The sequence below is a fragment of the Neopelma chrysocephalum genome, unplaced genomic scaffold (assembly GCF_003984885.1).
Source record: "Neopelma chrysocephalum unplaced genomic scaffold, ASM398488v2 Primary Assembly neopelma1_42, whole genome shotgun sequence".
Classification (NCBI taxonomy): Eukaryota; Metazoa; Chordata; class Aves; order Passeriformes; family Pipridae; genus Neopelma; species Neopelma chrysocephalum.
The window spans coordinates 5,624,427-5,647,939 of record NW_020897700.1 but is presented as its reverse complement, the minus strand read 5'-3'; the positions used below and the strand labels follow the sequence as shown (position 1 = coordinate 5,647,939).

Genomic DNA, 23,513 nt, shown 5'->3' with positions numbered 1-23,513 from the left:
CCTCATCTGTGCCATGCCACAAGGTTGAAATTAGAGAATACAGAAAGAGTTTAAATTGTTGGACAGTTTGCAAATCATTCTTTTCTTTTTCCCTGCTGAAGACTTTGTTGACTTGCTGTACAGTCCTGACAGAGATAACATGAAGTTTTCTTTCCTGTGTTCATACTTTTGTGTATGTCTATATACAACAAATTTAATGAAATTAAAAAAGGCAAAATAGAATTTAAAATAAACCTTTAGAAGACATAATCAAAATACAAGTAAAGACTTTCTATAGAAAAAGGTGGGAACCTTATTATTAATATGGGGGGTATTATTTTTATACCTCTATATTCTGTACAGTACAGAACAATGTAGTGTTCTAAGACTGCTTATTAACTATATATTATTAGAAAAGAAAGTGTAGTATTTAAATTTACTGATCTCCCTAAAATTATATTGTAAAGCAAGTGTATCAGTGGAGAACTGTGAAATCATAGAGGACTCAGTTTGTGATTTACTTTGCCTCAGTTCTAAAGTTAAAAACCTATTGGTCAGAAAGCTTTAAGGAACTTAGAGCAATGGAATGAAACACACCCTTGTGACACAATATCTTAAATATCAATGAAAATGTGAATTTCAAATTGTATGCTGAATAGTTACTCATGTCAGTAACAGTTGGCATTCAATGGCAGTGGTGTCTGGCTGCCACTGGTCACCAGGATTAAGACACTCATTAGCATAAATACAGATATATTCCTAAAAAAAGTAAAAAACTCCAGCACCATCAACGTTTCCTATATGGTCCTTGATCGACAGAGACAGGTGGCATAGCTACTTAAACAATTTCATGGTCATGATAAAATGATTGATGTAGCATATGCTTTTTTTATGCTATTACGTCATCTGTATCTCGAATGCCTTTGTCAGTAATTCATGGACAGAATTTTGCACTCTGCAAAACTAAGATTTCACTGAATCTATTTGAAACCTTCCTAATTAGGGACAAAAACTACTGAGTTAATTTTTGTAAGATTGTGCTGCATAGTCCATTGTTCACATCTTATGTCTTTGCCACAGGATAGATGTTACATTAATAAAGGGAATTCTGAACTAGTAGACGGTAAATTCTTTTGCAGAACAAGTGCTTACTCTGGCACTGACTGCAGTTTTCTTTGGATGAAAGCATATCACTGACATTTTGTCTTTGTGCTGGGGAGGCCTTCACAATTCTACTGAAGTTTAGCAGAATGGTATATTTGTAGTAGCACTTCTATTTCAACATATACAAATATCAAAAGAGCACAATACTTTCAAAGTTAACTTGACAGTAGATATAAACCAGGACATGTGCTTTTGTAAAACAAAGCATACTGCTTTAAAAGAAACTGCATCAAGGCCAACACCAAGTTCTGCTTTTAAAGTGTGATTTCAGGATAAGAAATCTGAAGCCGTTTACTGTTTTTGTTTGTTTGCTTATTTTTTTCCCAGTGAAATATGAAGAGCTGTATTGCTTCTCATTCAATCCAAAATTAGATAAAGAAGAACGAGAACAAGGCTGGAAGCTTGTGGACCTCAATGAAGAATATAATCGGATGGGTGTTCCAAACAACTATTGGCAGATTTGTGATGTAAACAGAGACTACGGAGTGAGTTGTTGTGATTTTTCTGTTATGGAGGCTGTCTGTAAAACAAATCAGCAGCCCGACTGTGGACTACCACAGTGCTTAGTTGCAGGATCCCTTTGTGCTGAGTGCTGTACACACATGTCACAAGGTGCAGTTCTTCCATACTTTCACATAAAATGGCACATAGAGAGTGAGAGAAAGGTTATGTCCTTATTTAACAGATGTGAAAATGAAGCACAGAAAACAGTGTTTTAAATGTTAGAGTTTGGCTGCCTGGGAAGAAGTTTAAATCATTCCTAATGTTATGTGTTTGAATAAGATTTTTCCTGACATGTAGGGCTATATAAAATCACTACACAGTCATTTTATGAAAAAAATTGTTAAAAATAGTGAGCTTAGCAATATTTTTTCCTCACTGGCTATTCCCACACTCCTTTTGAATCCTGTGTGATTGAGTGTTTTCACAGTCATCTAGTAGGTCATATATCTTCCTAGCTGCCTGCTGTCCTGCCTCATTTGGCCTTGTACAACTGAAGACCCTAGAATGTTAATTAATTGTGAGAAATAATAACCAAAGGATTTTTGAAGTTTCTCCATGCACTGCATTGGCTCTGTTGCTGGAGCAGATCCATGTTAAGGAAGGTCTGTGAAGTTCTCAGAGAAGACTAAATGTGCTGTCAGCATTTGTTTTCTTTTTGTTAAAAGAAGTGGAAAAAAATGTTTGGCCTCTTCTAAGATAAAGTGTAGGAAAAATGGCATCATGAATAAAATCCAGTTCACCACAGCAGCATCTGTAACCACAAGCCATAACTTTCCTTTCTCCTTCATTACATATCTCTGTCTCAGAAAGTAATTTTTTCCTGGGCATTCTAGTTCCTTTAGTCATCTCAGAAGGTCACAGGGAGATACTGGATATCCTTTTGACCCCAGTCAGAATGTTACAGGCAGTATCAGGACAAGGAAGTTAAATTAGGGCCCCATGCGTGGTCCTACTTGTCTCCAGAGGGACTTCTGGGCTTTTTTTGCAGGCTCATAGGGTTCCTCTCAGAAGTGGTAGGCATTGTCAGGGCTGCTTGCCTTTTGGTACCCTCATTTCACATGGTTTAATTTCTTTTCTCCAAGTCCCTATTTTTATCCTTTTTTTTTTATTATTATTATTATCAGATTTGCTGGAAAATTTGGCTCTATAGTCATCTCCCATTATAACAGGGTGTTTGAGAACTTCACCCACTCCCATCCTTACTCCCATATTGTGCTACAGAGAAAACTGCAGTTGTAAATAAAACCTTGCTGTACATAATGATAAATCTTTTCTGGTATGAATGTATGTTAAACCTGTATGTTCTCAAAAAGGCATGAATCAACATTTGGAAATACAGCCCTTCAATCCTTCTCCTTCAGTTTTTCCATCTGTAAGTTAGGATTAATACTTTCCAGCTTCAAAAAAATGTTTTGAGAAATGTCAGTGATGCGTATACAATAATGATGGAACATTTCCCAAGATTTGAGTTCCTTGGTATTTTGTTTTTGCTGTGGAGATGGCTAATGTTACTTGTACTTTGTAGACCAAATAAGCAGTTTCCTTTCACAGGTCTGTGACTCCTATCCTACAGAAGTGTATGTACCAAAATCTGCAACTGCGCACATCATAGTGGGGAGTTCTAAATTTCGGAGCCGAAGACGTTTCCCAGCTCTTTCCTACTACTGCAAGGATAACAATGTAAGTGCGAATTTGAAGCTTTGAAGTGTTTGCTTATTTTGGCCTTGGTTTTGTAATTCTTCTAGTAAGGTTTTACAAGAAATCTGTGATTATTTAATTTTTAAAAATGATTACTGTAGCCTGGTTAGTGTGGTTAGTTCATTAATAGGCATTAACAGGTATTTAATGCATTCATTTAAATCCAGCTGCATCACACAAAAAAAAGTGATCCCCATATCATAAGAAAGTGGAGTAGTGCAAGAGGCCTTGAAACTTGGGTGGCAGAAGAGTGAAGTAGCAGGCAGCTTAACAGGTGATTGGGGAGAGAACAGAGCAATTTTGGATCTCGTAGCCGCAGACTGAGTTGAGGAGGTTAAAAACTATACTTGCAGCAATTAGAGAATCAGAAGTAGCTTCTCAAGAAAACGTCTGTGAAGATACCCAAAAAAGATGGATGAAAGAGCTATCAAGTGTTGGCTGAGCAGCACGTTGTGGGTTTGTTGAAGAGTCTCTCCTTGTCTGCAAGAATGAGGAGTGCCATCTTCTCTGATTCATAACACATATTCTCAGGTTAAGCAAGGAACTGCCTCACTTGTCTGTAACCTTTTGGAAAAAACCCTGACCTTGACCTGTTTGCATTTCTTTTTTCTGGCAGCTGAGGTAAAGGACTGAAGGATCCCATGGGCTGGGTGTTTTTACATTTGTGTTCCAGCCCCTTAGAGATTGGCTTAGCTCAACTATCATTACCTGTTAGGCTAATGGTGTCCCTTTTGTACTGTCAGAGGATCTGTGTGACTCCGATTTCAGTCCCAGACTGACAACTGCATTGAGAGGTCTTTTGTAGTGCTGGGGGACAGGCAGGACCTCCCAAGAGACAGAGCTACTCTGAGATTACAGGACACCTGTAGCTTTTGCCAGGCAGGATGGGAGGTAGAATGTAACAAGCACAAATCATAAGTTACAATCTCCACAGAAATCTTTTGGCCTCTGTCATAGGTTTAAGCCTCAGAAAGAAGGGATAAGACATTATTTTCACTCCTTCCTTACCCTGCATTTTATCAGAATATTGCTTCCCTAAAGATCTATGACTTTTACAACAAAAGTGGAGGATAGGAAGATTTGAATAGCAAATACAATCTCCGCATAAATTGCATAATTTTTGTAACATTTTGTTAAGGCCAAATTTTTCAGAGTTAATCATTTTGCATAATCAACTAGGTTCAAATACAGATATCTAGGATTCAAAACACTTGGACATTTCCAAGTCTCAGTGAAAGAAAAGGTCTCAGGGGTCAGCTAGATTCCAATATATAGTGATTGGATGAGTTTCATGGTTTCAGCCTGAATGTTTTCCCTGTTATAGTTGGAGTCCAGGTTAAGGTTCAAACTACCAGGACCTGAAGTATTGTGTTCACTCGTGCATCCTTCATGGTTCAAAGAGCTGGGGAAAGCAATGTTGAAGGAAATACCTCCTTGTGAGTTTGGAGGTTGCCATGAGTTGCCAGCTAATAGAGTAATGGACAGGAGAGGGAAAAGATTTATGATGCTCACAGCAGGTTAGGAAGAGGTGTGCTGCGTGCAGAGAGAGACAGGTACCACTCATTCAGTCTTTCATATCCAGAACTTTCCCATAGCTCTTTTGTCCTGACAAAAGAGGTATAAGCATGTATTAAATTGCTGGAATTTGTGCTGATCAGGAGGCAAGCCTGCATAACTAATAACCTATTTGCAAAAACTGTTAATAAAGTAGGAACAGGCTCTCACACAATTCAGGGTTTCTGTCTTAAAGATCCATATTTTACTTACTAACTACTGACAGTTCAAAGACGTGACTGAAAAACAGCATGTCCTTTCTCACAGGCATAAATAATCTGTAGGGCAGTCTGCATGGGACATCAGCAGGCAGATTCTGTTCATGCTTGTGTTCAGTGCTTAGAAAGTGCATGCATTAGCCCCTTGCCTTCTACAAATCTAGGTGCCCTCTGCCTAGCAAAAAGAAAAGCCTCCCTGCTCACTATTTCACTTTTAGTTCCTTCTTTCCTGGTTTCATCTGGAGGTCTGATCCTGATGGGTCTTTGGAGAAGCTCTCTTGCCTCCTTCAATAGCCATGATTAATAAATGTACTCCAGGAGTCAGGCTGCCTGACCCACTTCTTATGCAGTAAAGTCTTTCTCCAGAGACAGTGCTAAAAATATACGACCATCAGTGATCTGGCTGCATGTTACATGTTTTTGTTTCCTTGACTCATGGTGTCAGGCTGTTTAGTAAAGCAGGCATTGGTGTAAGTTGCGTGTAATCAGTATCATACCTGGTGTGAGTGACAGTGCAAAAGAACCTATTCTTTATGTTATATCTGTGTTCTTGTGATTGCAATTCTGTACTCATCCTCAAGCTATGACCTTTCAGGAGTTATTCCACATTAGGCAAATACTATGTTTAAAATAGCTCTAAAACTTGGATTCGAGACTAGACTTGGGCCAAAAGTGTTGTATTGTTTTGCCTTTTTAAAAATAATGTGTTTATTATCATGTAGTTAATTTTACCGTTCTGCCCTTCTCATGTAACTGTACAAACAAATGGTTTTGTAAATGCTTCTGGATGCTTAATAATTTCTACTTAATAATAATAATATTGGGGTTTTTGTTTGTCTGTTTTTCTGCAGGCCTCCATATGTAGAAGCAGCCAGCCTTTATCTGGTTTTAGTGCTCGGTGCCTTGAGGACGAACAGATGCTCCAGGCCATTAGAAAAGCAAATCCAGGAAGTGATTTCATATACGTTGTTGACACTCGGCCCAAAGTAAGTGTATTAGATTTCTTGCATATAGCAAGACTGAGTTGCACCTATGTAACTCCACAGATACATCAGGATTTATCAGAGGAATCTTAGCTAGGAACCTTGCCAGCATTGTTTGGGAATCTTTAGGGGAATTTTTTCCTTTACACTGAGCTTTTCTCTTTTTGTTCTTAGCAAAATGTTAAGATACAGAAAAGTAAATAACTTCTAGTTGTAACTATTTACACACACATAGGAGCTATCCGTAACTATATTTCTGATGAGACTAGCAAAATCTAATTCCCATTATAAAATGTTTTTACAGTTGTTCATAATGTTGCAAACCTCTGCCTGCTTATACTAAAATTTTCCATGCATATTTTCTCTTGCAAGTGGGAAAATGTCAATGACCTGTGCATAAAGACAAAGGAAAGACCAGTTACTGAAGTTACAAGAATGGAGGAGACTTTTTTGAATATCTCCAGCAATTTTGTGGTTTTGAGAGAGAATTTGAAATTTGGTAAATAGTGATCTCAGATGCCACATCTCTACAACTGACAAAAAATTTCAGGCCAAGATAAAAACTTTAGAAAAATTACTCTGTGCCGAAACATAGAAACTCAGTAACGATCCAGAAGAGGTTAGAAGCTAAAAAAAAGTTTTGTCCAAGTTGTCATGCTAGCAAACAGCTCAAGGTGATGAGGACTATATAGACTTCATTATCTGGATGTGGGAGCAGGGATACGTTCTTTCTTACACTATGAGCAACTTCCCTGTTGAAGTAACCAAAGCACCTGAAGAAAAGAGGCTAACAGGGCAAATCTCCACAAAATCCCTCATAGATGTAGGATGAGTTATAGCATGGGAAAAGGAAAAATGAGAGCAAACGTTAGAGGAAAAGGAACAAGAAAGCTGTTTCAGTATCCTGAGATCAGGAGACAGACCCTGAAAAGGCAAGGTGGGTAAAGCTGAGAAACGTGAAGAACGGAGTGAGGAAGGGCAACCGTGGCAGAGCTGGAGCAGAAAAAAGGAACCTGTTTGGTTGATTACTGCCTGAAGACATGGGGACTGGAGGAAAGGTACTGAGTGCTCACAACTGTAATGGAGGCAGGAACCAGAAAATCGGGGCCTTGGCCTGTCTCATTGACCCAAGTCACACAGAGGACTGTAATCTGGGGACTGATTTGGCCTTCAATTCCCTCTTTTTTATTTGGAAAACGAGGATGGTACCACCTTACTGGTGGTCCTGAAGCAAGTGGATAGTGATGATCACTAGGAAAGGATTGGTATACCACTGTGTTCAGAACAGACTTTAGATATGAAGTACAGACCTAGCTGCCTAAATAATGTTTAACGGTTTTCTAGATGTAATAATAGTTACAGCTTGTTTCCTGCCTGATGATATTGGTACTCTTCCCCATTTAAGGCAGTCTTTGACTGATGGGATTTATTGCTAACGACTTAATGACTTGGCTATTAACAATGTTTTACAATATATTAACAGAAAGGTCCCTTCCTGTAAACGTTTCTGATAAATGACTTTGAGACACCTTCTGTGTGCAGTGAAAAAAGCCTGTACTTTTTGAAGACTGTGGAGAGAGTGGAATTGGCTTGCTTAGCCATGAATGCCAGCGTATTTCCAGCAATGCTGGCTCCTTCAGGAACCAGTCAGGAGATGAAGACTGTTTTCACTGAACTTTTCTGTAAAAAAAAGGGTTTGATGTAAAGAAATTTGTATACCAGTTTCCTACTTCGCTCTGTGTTGCAAAAATGGACCGATCTACTAAAGCTCCTGTGATCCCAGGTGCCAAATACAGCCTTGTTTCAATTTTTCCACCTGCTGATGCATTTATAAATCTAAAGCATAGAAGGGAGAGGTATCAGTGGAAGAGGTTCCTGGCATTCCTCAAGGAACCTTTAGCAAATGTGAAGCTAAGATATGGAGTCTGGTGCAAGGTTTCCCATTGCTGTAGGAGGCCAAAAAACTGTTTTCCTCTTTTCTCATCAGAACCAGTTCCTTGCAAAGATTGTGAATATTGGTGGGTCCTTCAACTGAACATTCCCAAGTGCTCTTCATATGCTGTCCCTCATTGCACTTGGTAATCTTCAAAACAAAAGATTTGGCTGTACAAGAAAGTTTTGTTTCCACTTCATTTAAATATACCAGGATGACCAAATGCAGAACTTTACTTAGGCCACTGTCTTTCCTCTATGTGACTCCAGAGGAAGCTCATACAAACGTACTGTTTATAGCTAAAACACATTCGTTCTATACTCTTTATAAAAAGACACAACTTGGTTATTCTCCAAATTAAAGAAAATGCCAGGAAATCTTGCAAGTGGGGTCTGTTACCTTTAGAGGTTGTATCCTCATATTCACTGAGATTAATCAAGGACAGGCACAATTTAGAGAGCTTCCCAACAACTACTTTAAGAGCAACAGATGGAATTTTGGTAGATGATGTGGAAAACTTGTTAGTAAATATTGTGGCAGCTGCAAAGTTTGGCAACTGATAGTATTTAAAATAAATGAGTGTCAGAAAGCCCTGCAAATTTAACCTTATATTTATTTACTTTTAAAGAGGGCTATTTCAGATTTTCTTCTAAGAAAGGATTTCTGTGATAAAATTGCTCTGCTGCAGAAACAGTTAATACTATTTATGTACTGAGGATTAGGTCAGTTAGAGGATAGTTGTTTTTTCTTTAGGATTTCAGGGGTTTGTGCTGGCTTGGACTCGTGCGTACAGATCTTTGTTCCTGAAACTATAAGGCTATTGCAGAGAGAAATTGCTTCATTTTGTTTGTACAAGAACACTGAGGTCTACTTCAAAAGAGGAAGATTAGGATTCAGCAGATAATTTATATCTTTCTATCAAATCACACTGAGGATTCTGTCCTTAATTGACATGCTGTTCACAGGCTGTATCTTTTTTTTTTATTATTCATTAATAGTCAAAACATCAGCAGACTGCTGGTTGATAGACAAGCATGGGTGGTTTTGCCTGCACTTTTTCCTGAACTGCATACTACAAGTTAAAAGAAGTTTTACCCAAGATTTGAATAAATCAAAAATGCTAGTGTTATGCTTAAGTTCCTGTCTTAGAGTGTGGTTTCTTCTGTTGTATCATGAAATTCATGCAATGTTTCAATTCCTAATGGTAGTCCACAAATGTAACTTTTTAGCTGTTTCCTCTGAAAGTTAAGATGTCAAGTTTGGTCCTTGGAAACCTATTTTGAAATATGATGTAAAAAAGCTAGGCTTGTTCATCTTGGTTGGAGGAAAGCTGGCAGCAGACAATGAGTCCTCAGTTGCATGCAATGGCTCCAAATTAGAATATCAGGCATATGTGTGTTTGGGGTGGAAGAGGTCAGAAAAAGAGACATTCTTGTGTATTCTATGATGCCATTAGTCAAGTAGTAGAGTATATTATTGTGAGTTTCAGAAGTGACTACAGAAGCAGCAAATCAATAGTATTGCCTGCGATATTGGGAAATAAACCGGAAATGGAGTTCTTGGCGTCGCCTCTTGTCCCTTAGCAATGCCTAAAAGATACTTTGTTTCAATTTTTTCATGAGCGTTGGCTCTCACTGAAATGAAGATAAGTCACTGAGTAGAAGTGATGCCTCATGAAGTCTTTCCAAAAGCTTTGTTAGTGCCTTCAAGTTTGGATGTGGAATATCCTTTGTTACTTATTTCTTAAATCTTCCCTGTACAGAAGCTTTTATTTGTACTTGGAGGCATGGAGGTCCCGCCATTTGCACTGCTTTGTCACTCCTGGAGCCTTCATATGTCTTGGAAGTTCAAAACCTCCCCAGCCTTACAGCATGGATTTCATAGAAGAGCAGGGACTTTATGCAAAAAGACAATTTCTTTCTATTGCACAATGACATTTTGCTACAGGAAATTTAAAAAAGTAGATGGGGTAATGAAGTGAAAGTACTTACTTCATTTCTATCAGCATGAGTTGTCAGCCCAAAGATCAAAATTTGGCATAAGGAGCTTTTCTTTTCTACCTAAGGATCTCAAAAGGGAGATGGAACAGGGGGGAATAAGCATTAAAACACCCTTAATTTTATGATGGGGAGAACTGAATTAAAGAAGTGTTTTGTGACTTTTCCATGTAGAGGAAACAAGTAACAGATTTAAAGACAAAACTTCAGCTTCCAGCTGAATGTATTTTTTTGCTGAAGCACAGTAACTTATTTGATAGCACCACATTACCAATGAACATATCTGTGGTAATTTTGTCAATTCAAATATTTTGTGATCTTACACAAGTCGAGCCAGATATTATAAAATGAGGAAAAACTACTCCAACTCTCTCTTCATTATTCCAAGCATCAAAGAAGTAAACTCTATCAACTTTTGGATGATCTGAGTAGTAAAACACAGTAACTTCGGCAACATTAGTGTGCACATGCTATGAAACAGTGGCATGGCAGATGAGACACTGCCACCTGCTGGGTGTATTCTGCTAGTAAACATGATGCTGCTCTAATATAAAATCAAAATAGGCTTTTAAAACCAAATTAAAACTTTCATGCTCTTGCAGAGGAACCCTACCTAAGCTGTGTTTTTTGTGTTTAACCTCACTGAAGAAGTTCACTCAGAAGCTGTGAAATCAGGGTATCAGAGACTCAGCAACCCAGCACCCTGCAATAGCCTGTAAACAGATCCCTGATTCATAACCAGTTGTGTTGACATTGTGATAAATGCTTGCTTGACTTAAATCACTGATTTATTGCCGTAGACCACAAGCTTTGTTTTGAAAAGAAATTGCTACTGGTTTTCATCCAGTTTTCCATATGTTTTTCAGCTCAATGCAATGGCAAACAGAGCAGCAGGGAAGGGATATGAAAATGAAGACAACTACTCCAACATCAAGTTTCAATTCATAGGCATTGAGAACATCCATGTCATGAGAAATAGTCTGCAGAAAATGCTTGAAGGTAATACTCTTCTTCATTGGAAACTAGAGGAAATAATTGATCCTTCTGTCGCACAAATCAGGGTAACTGCTCTGAAATCAGCAGCAGTGAAAACAGGTATGAAAAGAAATCTTTGCCTGTTGCAGCTGCATGCAGCTGCTACTGGGACTTGGGCAATGGAGCATCATGGCAACTAGTGGTGATTTCCTAATTGTACAAACATCTTGTTTCATGGCTGAAATCCAAATTGCTTAAGTGACAAAATTCATTTGACTTCAATGCACCTTACTGCTACTATATCTTTTTTTTGAAATTCACACTTTGATGGTAAAATGAGGAAAATCACAGCTGACTTTGAGGCTAGTGGAAAATACAGGATCTTTATTTTAAAGCTTAGAAAAACTATGGTTTGATTTTTGCATGTGTAAAAGGCAGTCATGCATTTTAGACTGTGAATTTTAATAGATACTTATTCATGCCCTGTATAGAACATGACACATCGGGGCTATTCATGAAATTCACAGTCAATGGGCATAACCATTCAGCACCTTCATAATCCCATCCAGATTAATAATAATTGTTTAGCAGTATGTAAACCAGCACATCTGTTCTTCTGTTTCATATTTGGAGTGCATGACTGTTTAGAGGTCATCTGGGAAAAGAGTAAGGATAAATAAGCCATCCTTGACCCTCAATGGCCTGTTGATTTTTAACAAGCAAATTGTAAATAGTGCTCACTCCAGTGTCTCAGTATTTCCTTCATGTACATCATCAACAACCATCACCTCCTAGATCAGCCTGATTTAGCTGTTCTTGACTTGATGCTCTGTCCATGCTCTTTTATTCTTCATCTGTCTCCCATCAACTGTATGCAAATGTAAATTGGAGATCTAAGAAGGGTTTAAATTTTTCATGACAGAAAAGCTGTGCTCTAGTTTAAAATAAGAGCATTTTATGAAAACCAGCATTAAAATGTGATGCAAGTAAAATGGTCACTCTCTTCATGACATATTTTTACTTAATTCCTTGGTCTAAGGGTCTCAGGTAGGAAAACAGAAGGATTTTTAGTTCACTAGGAAGTCTTGTTTGACTAGGAGAGAGGCTGAGTCAATGAACAAGTCCCTTTATTTGTTCAGATGAAGACGATCAAAGATAAAATAGTAAACAATCAGCCTGGCTGCATGGGGCAGTACTGTGTATAATTTTTGAGCCAAAAGTTCATGAGACTGGTCCATGGCCCAAACTTACATGTAACAAGATAATTTCTAATGCATTTAACACTTCAGGCTGCTTGGGGAGCATAAATTCTTAGCATCTATTTTCAAATGAGCTGTATGCTCAAAACATTTGCTTTTCTCGTAAGTTTTATATTTGCTATGTTGAAATCTCATATTTAGCAACTTGACTGATAAGATTAGAAACAGGACTGAAGGGTGGAGGATCTTCACATGACAGACTGCAGATATATATGATTTATTCAATATATGATTTTAAATGCTGAGAACATTTGAACAAAAATTTATTATTCAGTTTTCCATTGGAAAATGCACTTATATTAGGACTGTGTTCATTTCGACGATGTTTCTTTAGGAAAAAGCTGAAGAAATTAATTTATACTTATAAAAATGTCAATATTTTCTTTCAGTAGGTAAAAAATATTGTTTTCAGCTTTATGATTTTACTGACTTCAATTCTACCAATTTTATCTTAACATTAACATGTATTTATCCTCATATAATGGTAATTTTTGGCAAATTATATCAGCATTATAAAATGATTCGATTTTTAGGATAAAATTTTTTCAGAATATGCAAAAAATGTTGAGATTAGACTGTACTCTGGAAGTAAAATGCATTTCCTTTTGGAAAAAGAAGGTTTTACTTTTTTCTCTGCTGCCTCATATTGCTTAATATAGTATGGATTTTTTTTTTTTTTAATTTAAAGAGAGGTATATGTGAAGATCCCTGGGACAATTTTGATTCTATGCACAACCTCCTTGAAATAATTTTTAATATTAGAAGGACATGTTACAGAAGGACTTTTCTCAGTAAAGATGCAAGGGCTGAGTGAGGCTGCTATTTGGCATTCGTGATGGGATGGGTTGTGCCGCACATCCAGGGGCCAGCCAAGACTTGACCCCCGTTTGTTGTGCATTGAGGTGCTGACCCCACATGCTCCCTGTCTGTAAACAGTAAATGTGAGCTTCTCCTCCCCTCATACCAGGAGCAGTTGTTGCTGATGTAGGAGCAGCCCTCTGATCCTTGGACTTCAGTGACAGATCAGCCAGTAAGAATGCCTGAGAGTTTGGCTTACAGCAATTATTCCTTCCTCTACTTATGGCCTTCCTTCCAGAAATGAGAGAACTGGTCCAGCATCCCCCTGTGGTACTTTTGCTGGTGGAAGAGGCAGTTTCCAACATGTGTCCTGTTTCCTCCTCTCCTCTTGCGAAATGGGCACACCACTGGATTTCTCAGAGCTCTGCCCAAGGGCTCTTGATTTTCCTGTGCCTACACCGTGGATGTACCAGGCCTTATTTCTCAAAGATTTTGGTACCTTCTCTTCTGAGATGGAAATGCCTTTTCCCCTTAGGATAAGCCTCATAATTGAATTCATAATCAAACTCAGTATTGTTGCCAAAATCATGTGAAATATACAGTGTATGCCTTTAGGACAGTCTGAACTTTGCTCAGTGAAGTGGTCAGTAAATATTGACTCTAATTGGGCAGTGGGAAGGAGCAAAGCACTGTTTCAGCCTTACCTTGGGCTTTTGTAAACAAAGACAACAGCTTCAGCCAGAATTCAGACACTAAGTGGTCATGCTTCCATCTGCACAGCAGCATTAATCATATGAAAAGCTGTTTGCTTTCAGTGCTGCTATCTCTGCATCTTTATAAATATCCTTCAAAAATTATTTTTAAAATAACCATCTGGAAAAGGCCTTACATGCAAACATTGTGAGACTTTGTATGGATACATTAGGCCATTTTATTTTTTAATTAAATGGAGTTAGGACAGTCCAATAGCTCAGATATGGTATAAAATCTGACTTTGGCCTATAAAATTAAATTTCAGTTACAACGAAGGAAACTAAAATTATCCCAGTGGCCATAAATGAGTCTTTTAAGATTTCTGAACCACAAGAGACTAAGACATTAGTTATTGACAGATCATACATTAACGTGGTAAAACCCATGACATTTTTCACTGTATTCTGAAAATGAATTTCACTGGCTAATGTTTTTTCCTTAAAAAACAGTATGACCCTACATGGATCAAAAGAAAGGTATAGTCTATTTCTGGGGTGAATTTAGTATCTCACCGTTGAAAACAGACTGCACCAAATTTCATTGATTATTTGTTTGCTGCTGGGCTGAGGTATTTGATTTAGATTCTGATTGCTCTTTTATTCTTCTAATGCCTCAAACTCTCTAATATTACAAATTAGACACTTGGATACAGCCAAACCTAAACTTAAAGTAAAAACTGAGAGATTATAATTTTTTCCTTCAAACATGGCATAGAATTTGGAAGGTTTTCAGGAAAATATTTTCCTTGATGAATTATGGCTTGTCCTCACCGTCAGAATACTTTCTAAGTGAAGCTTTAGTAAGCTTTCATTCTGGGATGGAGAAGTGTAGATTGAATTGCTTTAATTCAACCACCGTCATCTGTGGTGATGCTGGGAGTAGGAGGCAGTGGCTGTCTGCCTGTGTGCCAGTAGAAATCATGTGCTTTCTGTTTCCAAGCCCTCATTAGTAAATACACAAGCCCCTCCCAGGAGTTTGAAAACTTCACTCCCAACACAATTTTGGAAAATCTGTGCTTCACAGAAGGATGCATTTGGTAAACTGTTTGCAATAGACTTTATGACAGCTTCTCTTTTTAACTTAAATCAACATACTGGGTGAAATTTGACCAAGCCCTGTTTCTTAAATATATGTGCTTTTTCAATGGTGAGGTTTGACTGTGAAGTAGTCATTCTTTTGAAAAGATGCATGTTTTACACAGGGGATATCTGAAGAAGAGATAATTCTGAGGCTGAACAGTCAGTGAAGCTTAAGGGACTCTAATTACTGTACATTTAAAATGTAGCTTATTTTGCAGTTTGTGAGCTGAAATCACCTTCAATGAGCGACTTTCTATGGGGCCTAGAAAATTCTGGCTGGCTGAAGCATATCAAAGCCATTATGGATGCTGGCATTTTTATTGCAAAGGTAAAGTGTATAAAATGAGATCAGAACTTGCAGTAACCAGACACAGAAAGTTAGGACCAAATTCGCTGCTTGTGGGTAACTTCTTTTATCTCTTCAGTGATGTTAAACCTGAAAATAGCCCATCTTGCAATGCATCATGTATGAGGAGAGATGTTTCTTAGATGCTGTTGTGTGGACCTTTTGCTAATATCTTTTGTACTAAAGCCTCTACCTGCCCTTAACTTGTTATGCCAGGCATTTGAATGTCCTTACTTTACTCCCCAGCAGTGATTGTTACAGTTTCTTTCCCTATTTTCCCGCCTCCTCCATTGGTTTCTGGACATCTTCTTTGTTGAAGGTTTCTGGTATTATATAAAATTTACTGATGTGTTATCCCCTCTGAGTTATCAGGCAACCAACTAAATTCACCTCCTGGACCATGGCCAAACTCTCTAGCAGTTTCTACTCTTATATAATTGAGAAATATTCCAGAAAACAGTTGTTGGCTTTAGTAAGAAATTATTTCTCCTAATCCCACCCAAAGTAATGCAGACATTTGTCATTTACCAACGGTAGCTTTAATTTTATTACTTCCTTCCTTGTGCTCTTTTACTGCTATTTTTGAGATTACTATTACAATTTCTTATAGGGCATTTTATTCACATGATGTGCTACATACGACTGTATAGATAAAACTTCATGAATTTCCCTCCTCACTAACTGCTTGTTTCTCTTGCTCTACTACCTTTCATTAGCTAATAGAAATCAGGTCTTTTACATTAGCTTTTCCAGCTTTTCCCTGGTGGCTAGTCTTAATATTCTATCAAAAAATGTTATCCTTTATTGATAAGCTTGTTAGCCTTGTGCATCCTCAGACATGCATTTTGAACGATTCTTATTTGTACAGTTCCCAGTTCTTAGTTCTTGGTCCTCTGCCCACAGGGCTTCTATTTTAGTAGAATTAACTTGTCTCTTGAGATAAACATAGAAAATTTATTATTATTCCTCATTCCCTATTAAGCCCAAACTTAACTTAAATGTTTATTTTTCTAAGCAGTGTCTTTCCTAACCTATTTTATTTTCTACTTCCTAAATTTAGTTCTCTTTAGAAATTACAAAGGCCAAAACCTTTAGAATTAAAAAAAACCCCAACAACCAACCCTCGAGTTCTAAAAATAATGCAACACCAGACTGGAGAACTTAGTATCATCTCTTCTTTATGTGTTTATGTATAAAATGGGATCCTCTCTCACCAGTTTTTACATTAAAGATACTGATAAAATCTTGCTTATTAGATATGGAAGTTTACCACTACCACAGGTTTCCCCACAAATCTTTGCAGTATGTCATCAGTGCAATGCAGTGTATTGTAATAACATCCAGGCTAGTGCTGGCGTTGGAAGCAAAGATTGCCCTTATTGACATTACCATCAAGATGAGAAATTAAGAGCCATATTTTAAGTATGGCTATTCTGTTACTGGTATGTGAGTTAGAGCATTAACTCCATCTGAATCTGCTGTAGGTACTTGTCCACTCTGACAGACTGATGTATTTAATTGAAACAAATCCTACATCCTCCTATAGTGGGGCTTAAACAGGTGATGCTCAACCACCATATTGCACAGGATGGGATGAGTTAAGACTTTTCAAATGAAAGGAATAACACGCAACATTATTCAAGAATTCTGTCGCAGAATAAAAAATTAACCAGGCTTCCCAGTTCCCATATTAATACTCTATGGCACTGTCTCACTGTTCCCCTCTTGCCATTGTCTTCCTCCCTGCTTGTGAAATTTCTGACTTTTTCTGTATCCTTAGGCTGTGGCTGAGGAAGGTGTGAGTGTGCTTGTTCACTGCTCTGATGGCTGGGATAGGACAGCCCAGGTTTGCTCTGTAGCAAGCCTTCTGTTGGATCCATATTACAGAACTATGAAGGGATTCATGGTAAGCGGGTTCTTTCACAGAGTAAATAAAGTAATATGGCATCACTTAAGATGAATATCTTTTAATGGGAAATGGGAAATAAACTTTCCTTAAATATACCTTTTTTTTTTTAAGTAGGAAGGCAGGTTTCTATCCGTCCACATTAAAGTCTCCCAATTTCTGTATGAAGTGTTATCAAAAGTGGGAATAAGTTGGGCACCTTTTTGTTTTTTTCCTAACTTAGACCAGGAAACTTTCTTGCAGTCCAAGGAGCTTTCGTGCAAGCAAGAACTTGTATTCATTTGCAGTAAACATTATAAATTTGAGTGTCAGAAGTATGTGTTTTCTAGGCATTAGATTGCAATGAGCAGCTATGTTGGAAAATCTGTTCCTTTCCCATGTATATCAGCAGTGGTAAAGAATCTAGGAATGCTTATCAAGTTACTGGTCACATGTTAAAAAGATGTTTGAGACATTTATAAGTTTTTTTTTAGAAAGTGAGGAAGCAAGCTAATTGAAGTTGTGCTGAAATAGTGGCATCCTATTTGCATCCATGAAGAGTGCTGCTTTCCCTGAGCTTGCAGCAGTGCTCATCACTCATTGTTTTTCTGCTAATTCTGAAAATTATTTGGGATTCTAATACTGCTTACTTACATCGTTCTTGCTTGTCACTGCTTATTCTAAGAATTAATTAGGATTCCAATGCTGCTTGTTTACACCGCTCTTCTGCCTGTTTCAACATGTGTCGACTCTACTCCACAATGCTGAACACAATATTCTCATTTTAGGTGTTAATTGAGAAAGACTGGGTTTCCTTTGGTCACAAATTTAACCACAGGTAAGGTGGTGCTAAGGTTTTCATATATATATAAGTGTGTGTGTGTGTGTGTGTGTGTGTGTTTACATGGTATCTGCTGCCACTCTAGTTTTACTTCTTTGCTGCCTTACAAAGCATATCAACAGAATGCCCTCAGGAAACTGTCATACCTTTTTCTCCTACTATATAATTTATCTGTCTGGAAAAGTCAAAGGGAAATATTTTTGTATCAATCTTTTCTTGTATCTGCATTCCAAAACCACTATTGGGAATCCTGGGTGCTGGTCTTGCAGTTGCTGTGAGCACTGAGAGGTCCATGTGAGTGAAAAGTATGTAAGTGGCTTGCAAAATCCCTTTGGACTCCAGCAGATCTTTCAGTAGTGCCAAGGCTCCTCACATAAGTCCCTGTTCAGCAAAGTCAGCATCTTCCAAGACAGTACTTAATCTTAGGCATGCCTGTGAGTTATCTATTACATAAAACGTACTCTTTCTATTACACTCAGTTCTAACAAAATCAGCAGGATTTGTTCAGAAACGTCAGGCAAGTGAAGTGGAAAGTAATTTATTCGGGCAAGTTATTTTGAACATCCATCCAATGTAAGTGCTATAATGTTTGAAGACTTTATATGTTTAAACATGGATAAATATTCACATTTTCTTTCTTTTTTGAATTTCCTTTTAGTTTCTGTAAAAATAAAAAGTGCAATTTTTATATTGGGGTTTAATTACATTATATAGCTTGATTTGAATATAAATTTGTTATAGTTTCAAAAAACACAATAAAGCTTTCAGGAAATCTGTGCAGCTCCAGACCACCTGTGAAATTCCAGCAGGAATTACTTCATTTAACATAATACTGTCAGTTGTCTATGATTATCAGTGGTAAAAGGTATTAGGAAATGCAATAACCACTGGTAGCTTTGGTTTGCTGTGCAGTGCTGCTATATTTTCTTGGATAATAATAGAAGTTTCAAGTTTAGATGTTTATGGAATTCCACTCTGTTGGCATGTGTATATATATATATAAATACACACACATGACAAGAAGAATAATTGATTGAAAATGCTTCTTCCTATTATGTAGACTTATATTTTTTACTTCTATGTGTTTTATATTTTCAGGCTCCTTTTCTTCATTGCAAGTGGTTCCAAGAGGCATTTTTATGGATAGAAAATTTGATGTTCACTTGACAGTTACAGCATGTAAACATTTCCCACCTTCTAAAAATTTCACCAAGAGAGGGCAGCTTTAACCTGTTTTCTGCCGAGGTTATTCTGTACCTCTCCTGCTGTTGTCTGGTTTGGGGAATGGTCTGCTATTAAGAAACTGTCTTAAGATACACTTTTGTCATTAAGTCATTGCAGTCGTTCTTACGATGACGTATTACTGTGGTATAACTTTATATTAATAGCATTAAAACATGGCTATGCAGCAGCCAGCTGTTTGTAGGGGGAAGGTAACAAGACACCCATAAAAGGGTATTTTTTGTTTGTAATTCTGCCTTCATTCTACTCCATGATTCTTGCATCATTTTTGTAAGTAAAAAAATATACTAGTAGTTGAGATTTTAGAAATGAATGCCTATGATGTAAGCTGCACACTAGAAGTGAGGAGTTTGTTTTCATTAGTGTTAATTCAGTTTTCCTACAAGAATTCAGGTTTTAATTAAATGTATCTTGTCTTGTTTCAGGTATGGCAATTTAGATGGCGATCCGAAGGAGATATCACCTGTTATTGACCAGTTCATTGAATGTGTTTGGCAATTAATGGAACAGTTTCCTTGTGCCTTTGAATTCAATGAGAGATTCCTCATCCACATACAGCATCATATCTATTCTTGCCAGTTTGGGAATTTCCTGTGTAACAGCCAGAAGGAGAGACGAGAGCTGAAGTATGAAAGTAGCATATTCTGCATTTGATTTCTTTAGTAGCATATTTACATATGGGGTCTGTGGCTAGTGGTGTATTGAGGAGTTAGACATTAACCTGCAGTCTGACTCCAGTCTGACATTAACATCCAGTCGGCATGTATGTGTTTTCATAAGGCGTAGGGTGCCTGTTGTCTTTTGGCAACAAAGATTAATACCACAAAAAGTTGATTCTCTGCAGTGTAGCTCTGCTGGGAGTGTAATCCATGGTGTGCGTGATAGGGATTAGTGAAAACAGACAAGAGCATTAGTCCTTCAGCCATGTGGGCCTACCTTTACTGCAGCCCTAACAACATACAAGGCAAGCTGTCCCTGTAGCTCTAATATAAGATGATACTAACTCTAGTTAAGTTCTCAGTTCAAGAGTTACTGCTCTTCTGTGTTTTAACCTGTCTTTGGATCTCAAGTCAGGCCATTTTAGTTCTGCTCTCTCAGGTACTTCCTCATGAACAGCCTTTTTGTCTGGTAGCCCTACCTAGGACTGAGTCAGCAAACTATCCTTCTGCTGCCCAGCCCCAAAGCAATTATGAATTAATCTTTCTGCCCTTAGGCCCAAACAGAGACAGCATCATCATTCCCGGCAATGCTGATGTTTGTATCCATTTCCTGGGCCCCTGGGTCCTCAATACAGGATGATATCCATCACTTTTTTCATGTACCCTGATCATGTCAGCAGTAGCAATGAGACGAAGGTGGCAATTACTGCTGGCTGCTGCCATTTGGTCCCTTTCACTGCTCATGTGCAGAGTAGCCACAGTGCCACAGTCTATTTAAAATCAAAACCTTCACAGATCATCATATCCCAAGACCCAATTGCATAAGAAATTGCAGTTCAGTGGGGTGGGAGTGCTTTTAAATGCGGGCATCCTTTTGGTGCGGAGATCAGCCTGAAAGCTTACTTTATGAAAGTGATCCTCTCCCCCTTGCAAAGGAACCAGTCTCTCCACCTTTTCTCTCCAGCTGCTCTTGCTTCATGGGAAATGGATTGGATTTTGCCTTTAGTAATCAACAAGGGAATATGGGTCTCTGTTTCTCTATACTTCTTACTTAAGTCTGATTTTGGTAAGGAAGCTGATTGTAAATGGGGAGTACAGAGGACTAGAATGCTCCATCTAAGCTTTAGCTATTCCTGAACTGTAGCAGACACTTTAATTTTTTTTTTTTTTTCCAGAATCCAAGAACGAACATATTCATTATGGGCTCACTTGTGGAAAAATCGTGCTGATTACCTGAATCCTTTGTACAGGTCAGACCACAGTCAAAACAAAGGGACCCTGCACCCACAGATAGCTCCATGCAACTTCTTGTACAAGTAGGTACTATCACTTGCTACAGAAAATTGTAGGATGTGTTAGTACAGAACAGAGTGACTTCATATACAAGTATTTCTCATTCTGTAAGGCAGTTTATAGAGAGTAAATTCAATCTCAGATACAATGTGTTTGCTCCTTGTGTGCTCATAGTCAGCAAACACCTCTGCACCATTCCACAACAGAGTATTAGTCTGAAAAGAAGCTTAAGATTAAAGCTATATTGATAGTTGTGTGTCCTAATTTCATGGTTACTCACTTCTTCCACTGAGATATGCCTCTTTCAATTTTGTTCTTGTCTGTGATTTCTAAATTTATAGTTGCTTTAACTTCTTCCATCCCAAGATTTTTTGATGTTTATTTGGATCAATTGGTGTCAAAAATAAAAAGGATCTTTTCAAGAAATGATATGGTTTCATTGCTAAAACAAGTGTTTAGTAAAACAAAAAGGAGACTTTCCCTATGTTGTTGTTATACCTCAACGTAAGCTTTACTTGATATTTTTTTAAAAATGTAACAAAATATCATCCTTTTTGAAGCATTACTATTGACATTCTGACTTAGTTGTGCCATTAATCTTAACAAATTTAAGTAGAACTTTAATAGAAATTCATGAAAATTGTGATTTAAGTAAAACTGATCAGTTTGTTTTCCAGTTGCAAGTAATAGCATCTGTTAAAAACTCAATAAAAATCCTAAATGACACAAAATTTAATTCTTTCATGTCTACTATACCATACTTAAAAACAATTTAAAAATAGTCATTAATTGTATTCTTTGGGATAGTGGGATTTATAAAAGAAGTACTGATACAACAGATCCTCCAATGGATGAGTAATCCTGTTGATTTTAATGGAATTACTTGGGTGCGTAAAGATTTCCAAGCAGGACCTATCAGATCATAAACTTAAGGGGGAATGTGATTAAATAGTATACTATTGGGATAGGAATAATAAGCCACCAATGAGCACGCATGTGCTCCGAAAATATCTGTCAGCTACTTGGCTAGACAGCTGCAGCTGATGGCAGAGCTCAGCTACTTAACCTGTCTGCTGAACTGGTTACACTCAGAGTCTGCCTACGGCCATAGTGTCAGGAAGGCAGAAGACAGAGGAGCCCTAGAGTAAGCTGGAGTCCTTTCCTCCTGAAAACGAAAAATCAACTCAACTGCTTAACTAAAGGTTTGTCAAGTAATTCCACAGAACAGGAAGAGAAATTGCCAATGTATATAATTGCTTCATCCATAGGCAGTTTAAAATGTCAGTTTAAATTGTAAGAGAACAGGACACCATACTGTTTTTTACTCATGATTTTTAACTCTTTTTTACATTGAACCCTTCCCCCCCATTAACAATCTACACCTCCCCGCCCCCCCAGCCCCAGACAAAAACAAGCATACAGAATCTCAAAGTTGACTTCATGAGAAGTTAAACAATTGAGAACTAGGAATATGAAAAACTGTCTTTACCCTTGGCTGTTTTATAAGTACCACTGCTCTGGAGCCCATAGCGTAGAACAACAAAATAATACAAAAAAACCCACAAAATTTTGCATTCAGCCATGTGATCTAAGTCAAAGCTACATTCACCTTTCTTTTTATTGCATATCAAAGTTGGTTCAAGGTGTTTATGTCCACAGAGTTGCACCTTCAGGACAGAGCAAATGCAAATGAACAAATCTTGCCAAATAACTCTATGAATTTATGTGTATGCACTCTAATGACACATAAGCCATGGATGGATCATTTAGAACAATATCTGGGGAAAAAAAAAAAAGAAAGAAAAAAAAAGTGTGCATTTATGTCTCATGATGCTACCTCACTAAAAGAGCAAATTCCTGACCTTCCCATTAATTCCAGGTTCTGGAGTGGCATGTACAACCGCTTTGAAAAGGGGCTGCATCCTCGACAGTCAATTACTGATTATCTGATGGCAGTGAAGGAAGAAACTCAGCAGCTGGAAGAAGAGCTGGAGGTCTTAGGAGAGGTAATAAACACTTGAGCTTGATACCCCAGACTTGGTAACTGATGATAAATGAAACTCAATTCCATATGCTGCAGAGTCACTACACACTAATCCTTTTCTGGAATGAGGATGTTCATCTGTCATCTTTGTTTTCAGATAAATTGTCACAAATGTTTTGCATTAAGACACAGAAGTGGTCTTTTATTCTTAAAGGATGAAATTTTACCTGTGTTGGTGCACAAGTACTACTGAAAGTGAGTTTAATCCTTCTGCAACTCAGAAGGAATTGTAGCTCAGGAGGCTGCTGTAAGTCAGCATTGGTTTGTGAGAAACTGTGCACTTCTCATACTCCACAGACAGTTTTAAAG

At 37.7% G+C, this 23,513-nt stretch overlaps 1 protein-coding gene across 2 annotated transcripts in view; it reads left to right on the top strand.

The window, feature by feature from the left end:
• The window catches only part of MTMR7 (myotubularin related protein 7), a 42,295-nt gene that overhangs the window by 18,278 nt on the left and 504 nt on the right, over positions 1 to 23,513 (top strand). The window contains exons 4-13 of one of the 2 annotated variants that reach the window (XM_027676478.1): positions 1,471 to 1,628; positions 3,199 to 3,327; positions 5,969 to 6,103; positions 10,897 to 11,029; positions 15,101 to 15,222; positions 17,021 to 17,146; positions 17,914 to 17,963; positions 19,634 to 19,834; positions 21,043 to 21,183; positions 23,040 to 23,166. In XM_027676478.1, coding sequence (XP_027532279.1) covers positions 1,471 to 1,628; positions 3,199 to 3,327; positions 5,969 to 6,103; positions 10,897 to 11,029; positions 15,101 to 15,222; positions 17,021 to 17,146; positions 17,914 to 17,963; positions 19,634 to 19,834; positions 21,043 to 21,183; positions 23,040 to 23,166 — 1,322 coding nt within the window. The remainder of the gene's footprint in view (positions 1 to 1,470; positions 1,629 to 3,198; positions 3,328 to 5,968; positions 6,104 to 10,896; positions 11,030 to 15,100; positions 15,223 to 17,020; positions 17,147 to 17,913; positions 17,964 to 19,633; positions 19,835 to 21,042; positions 21,184 to 23,039; positions 23,167 to 23,513) is intronic. The other variant, XM_027676479.1, reaches the window with a different exon arrangement.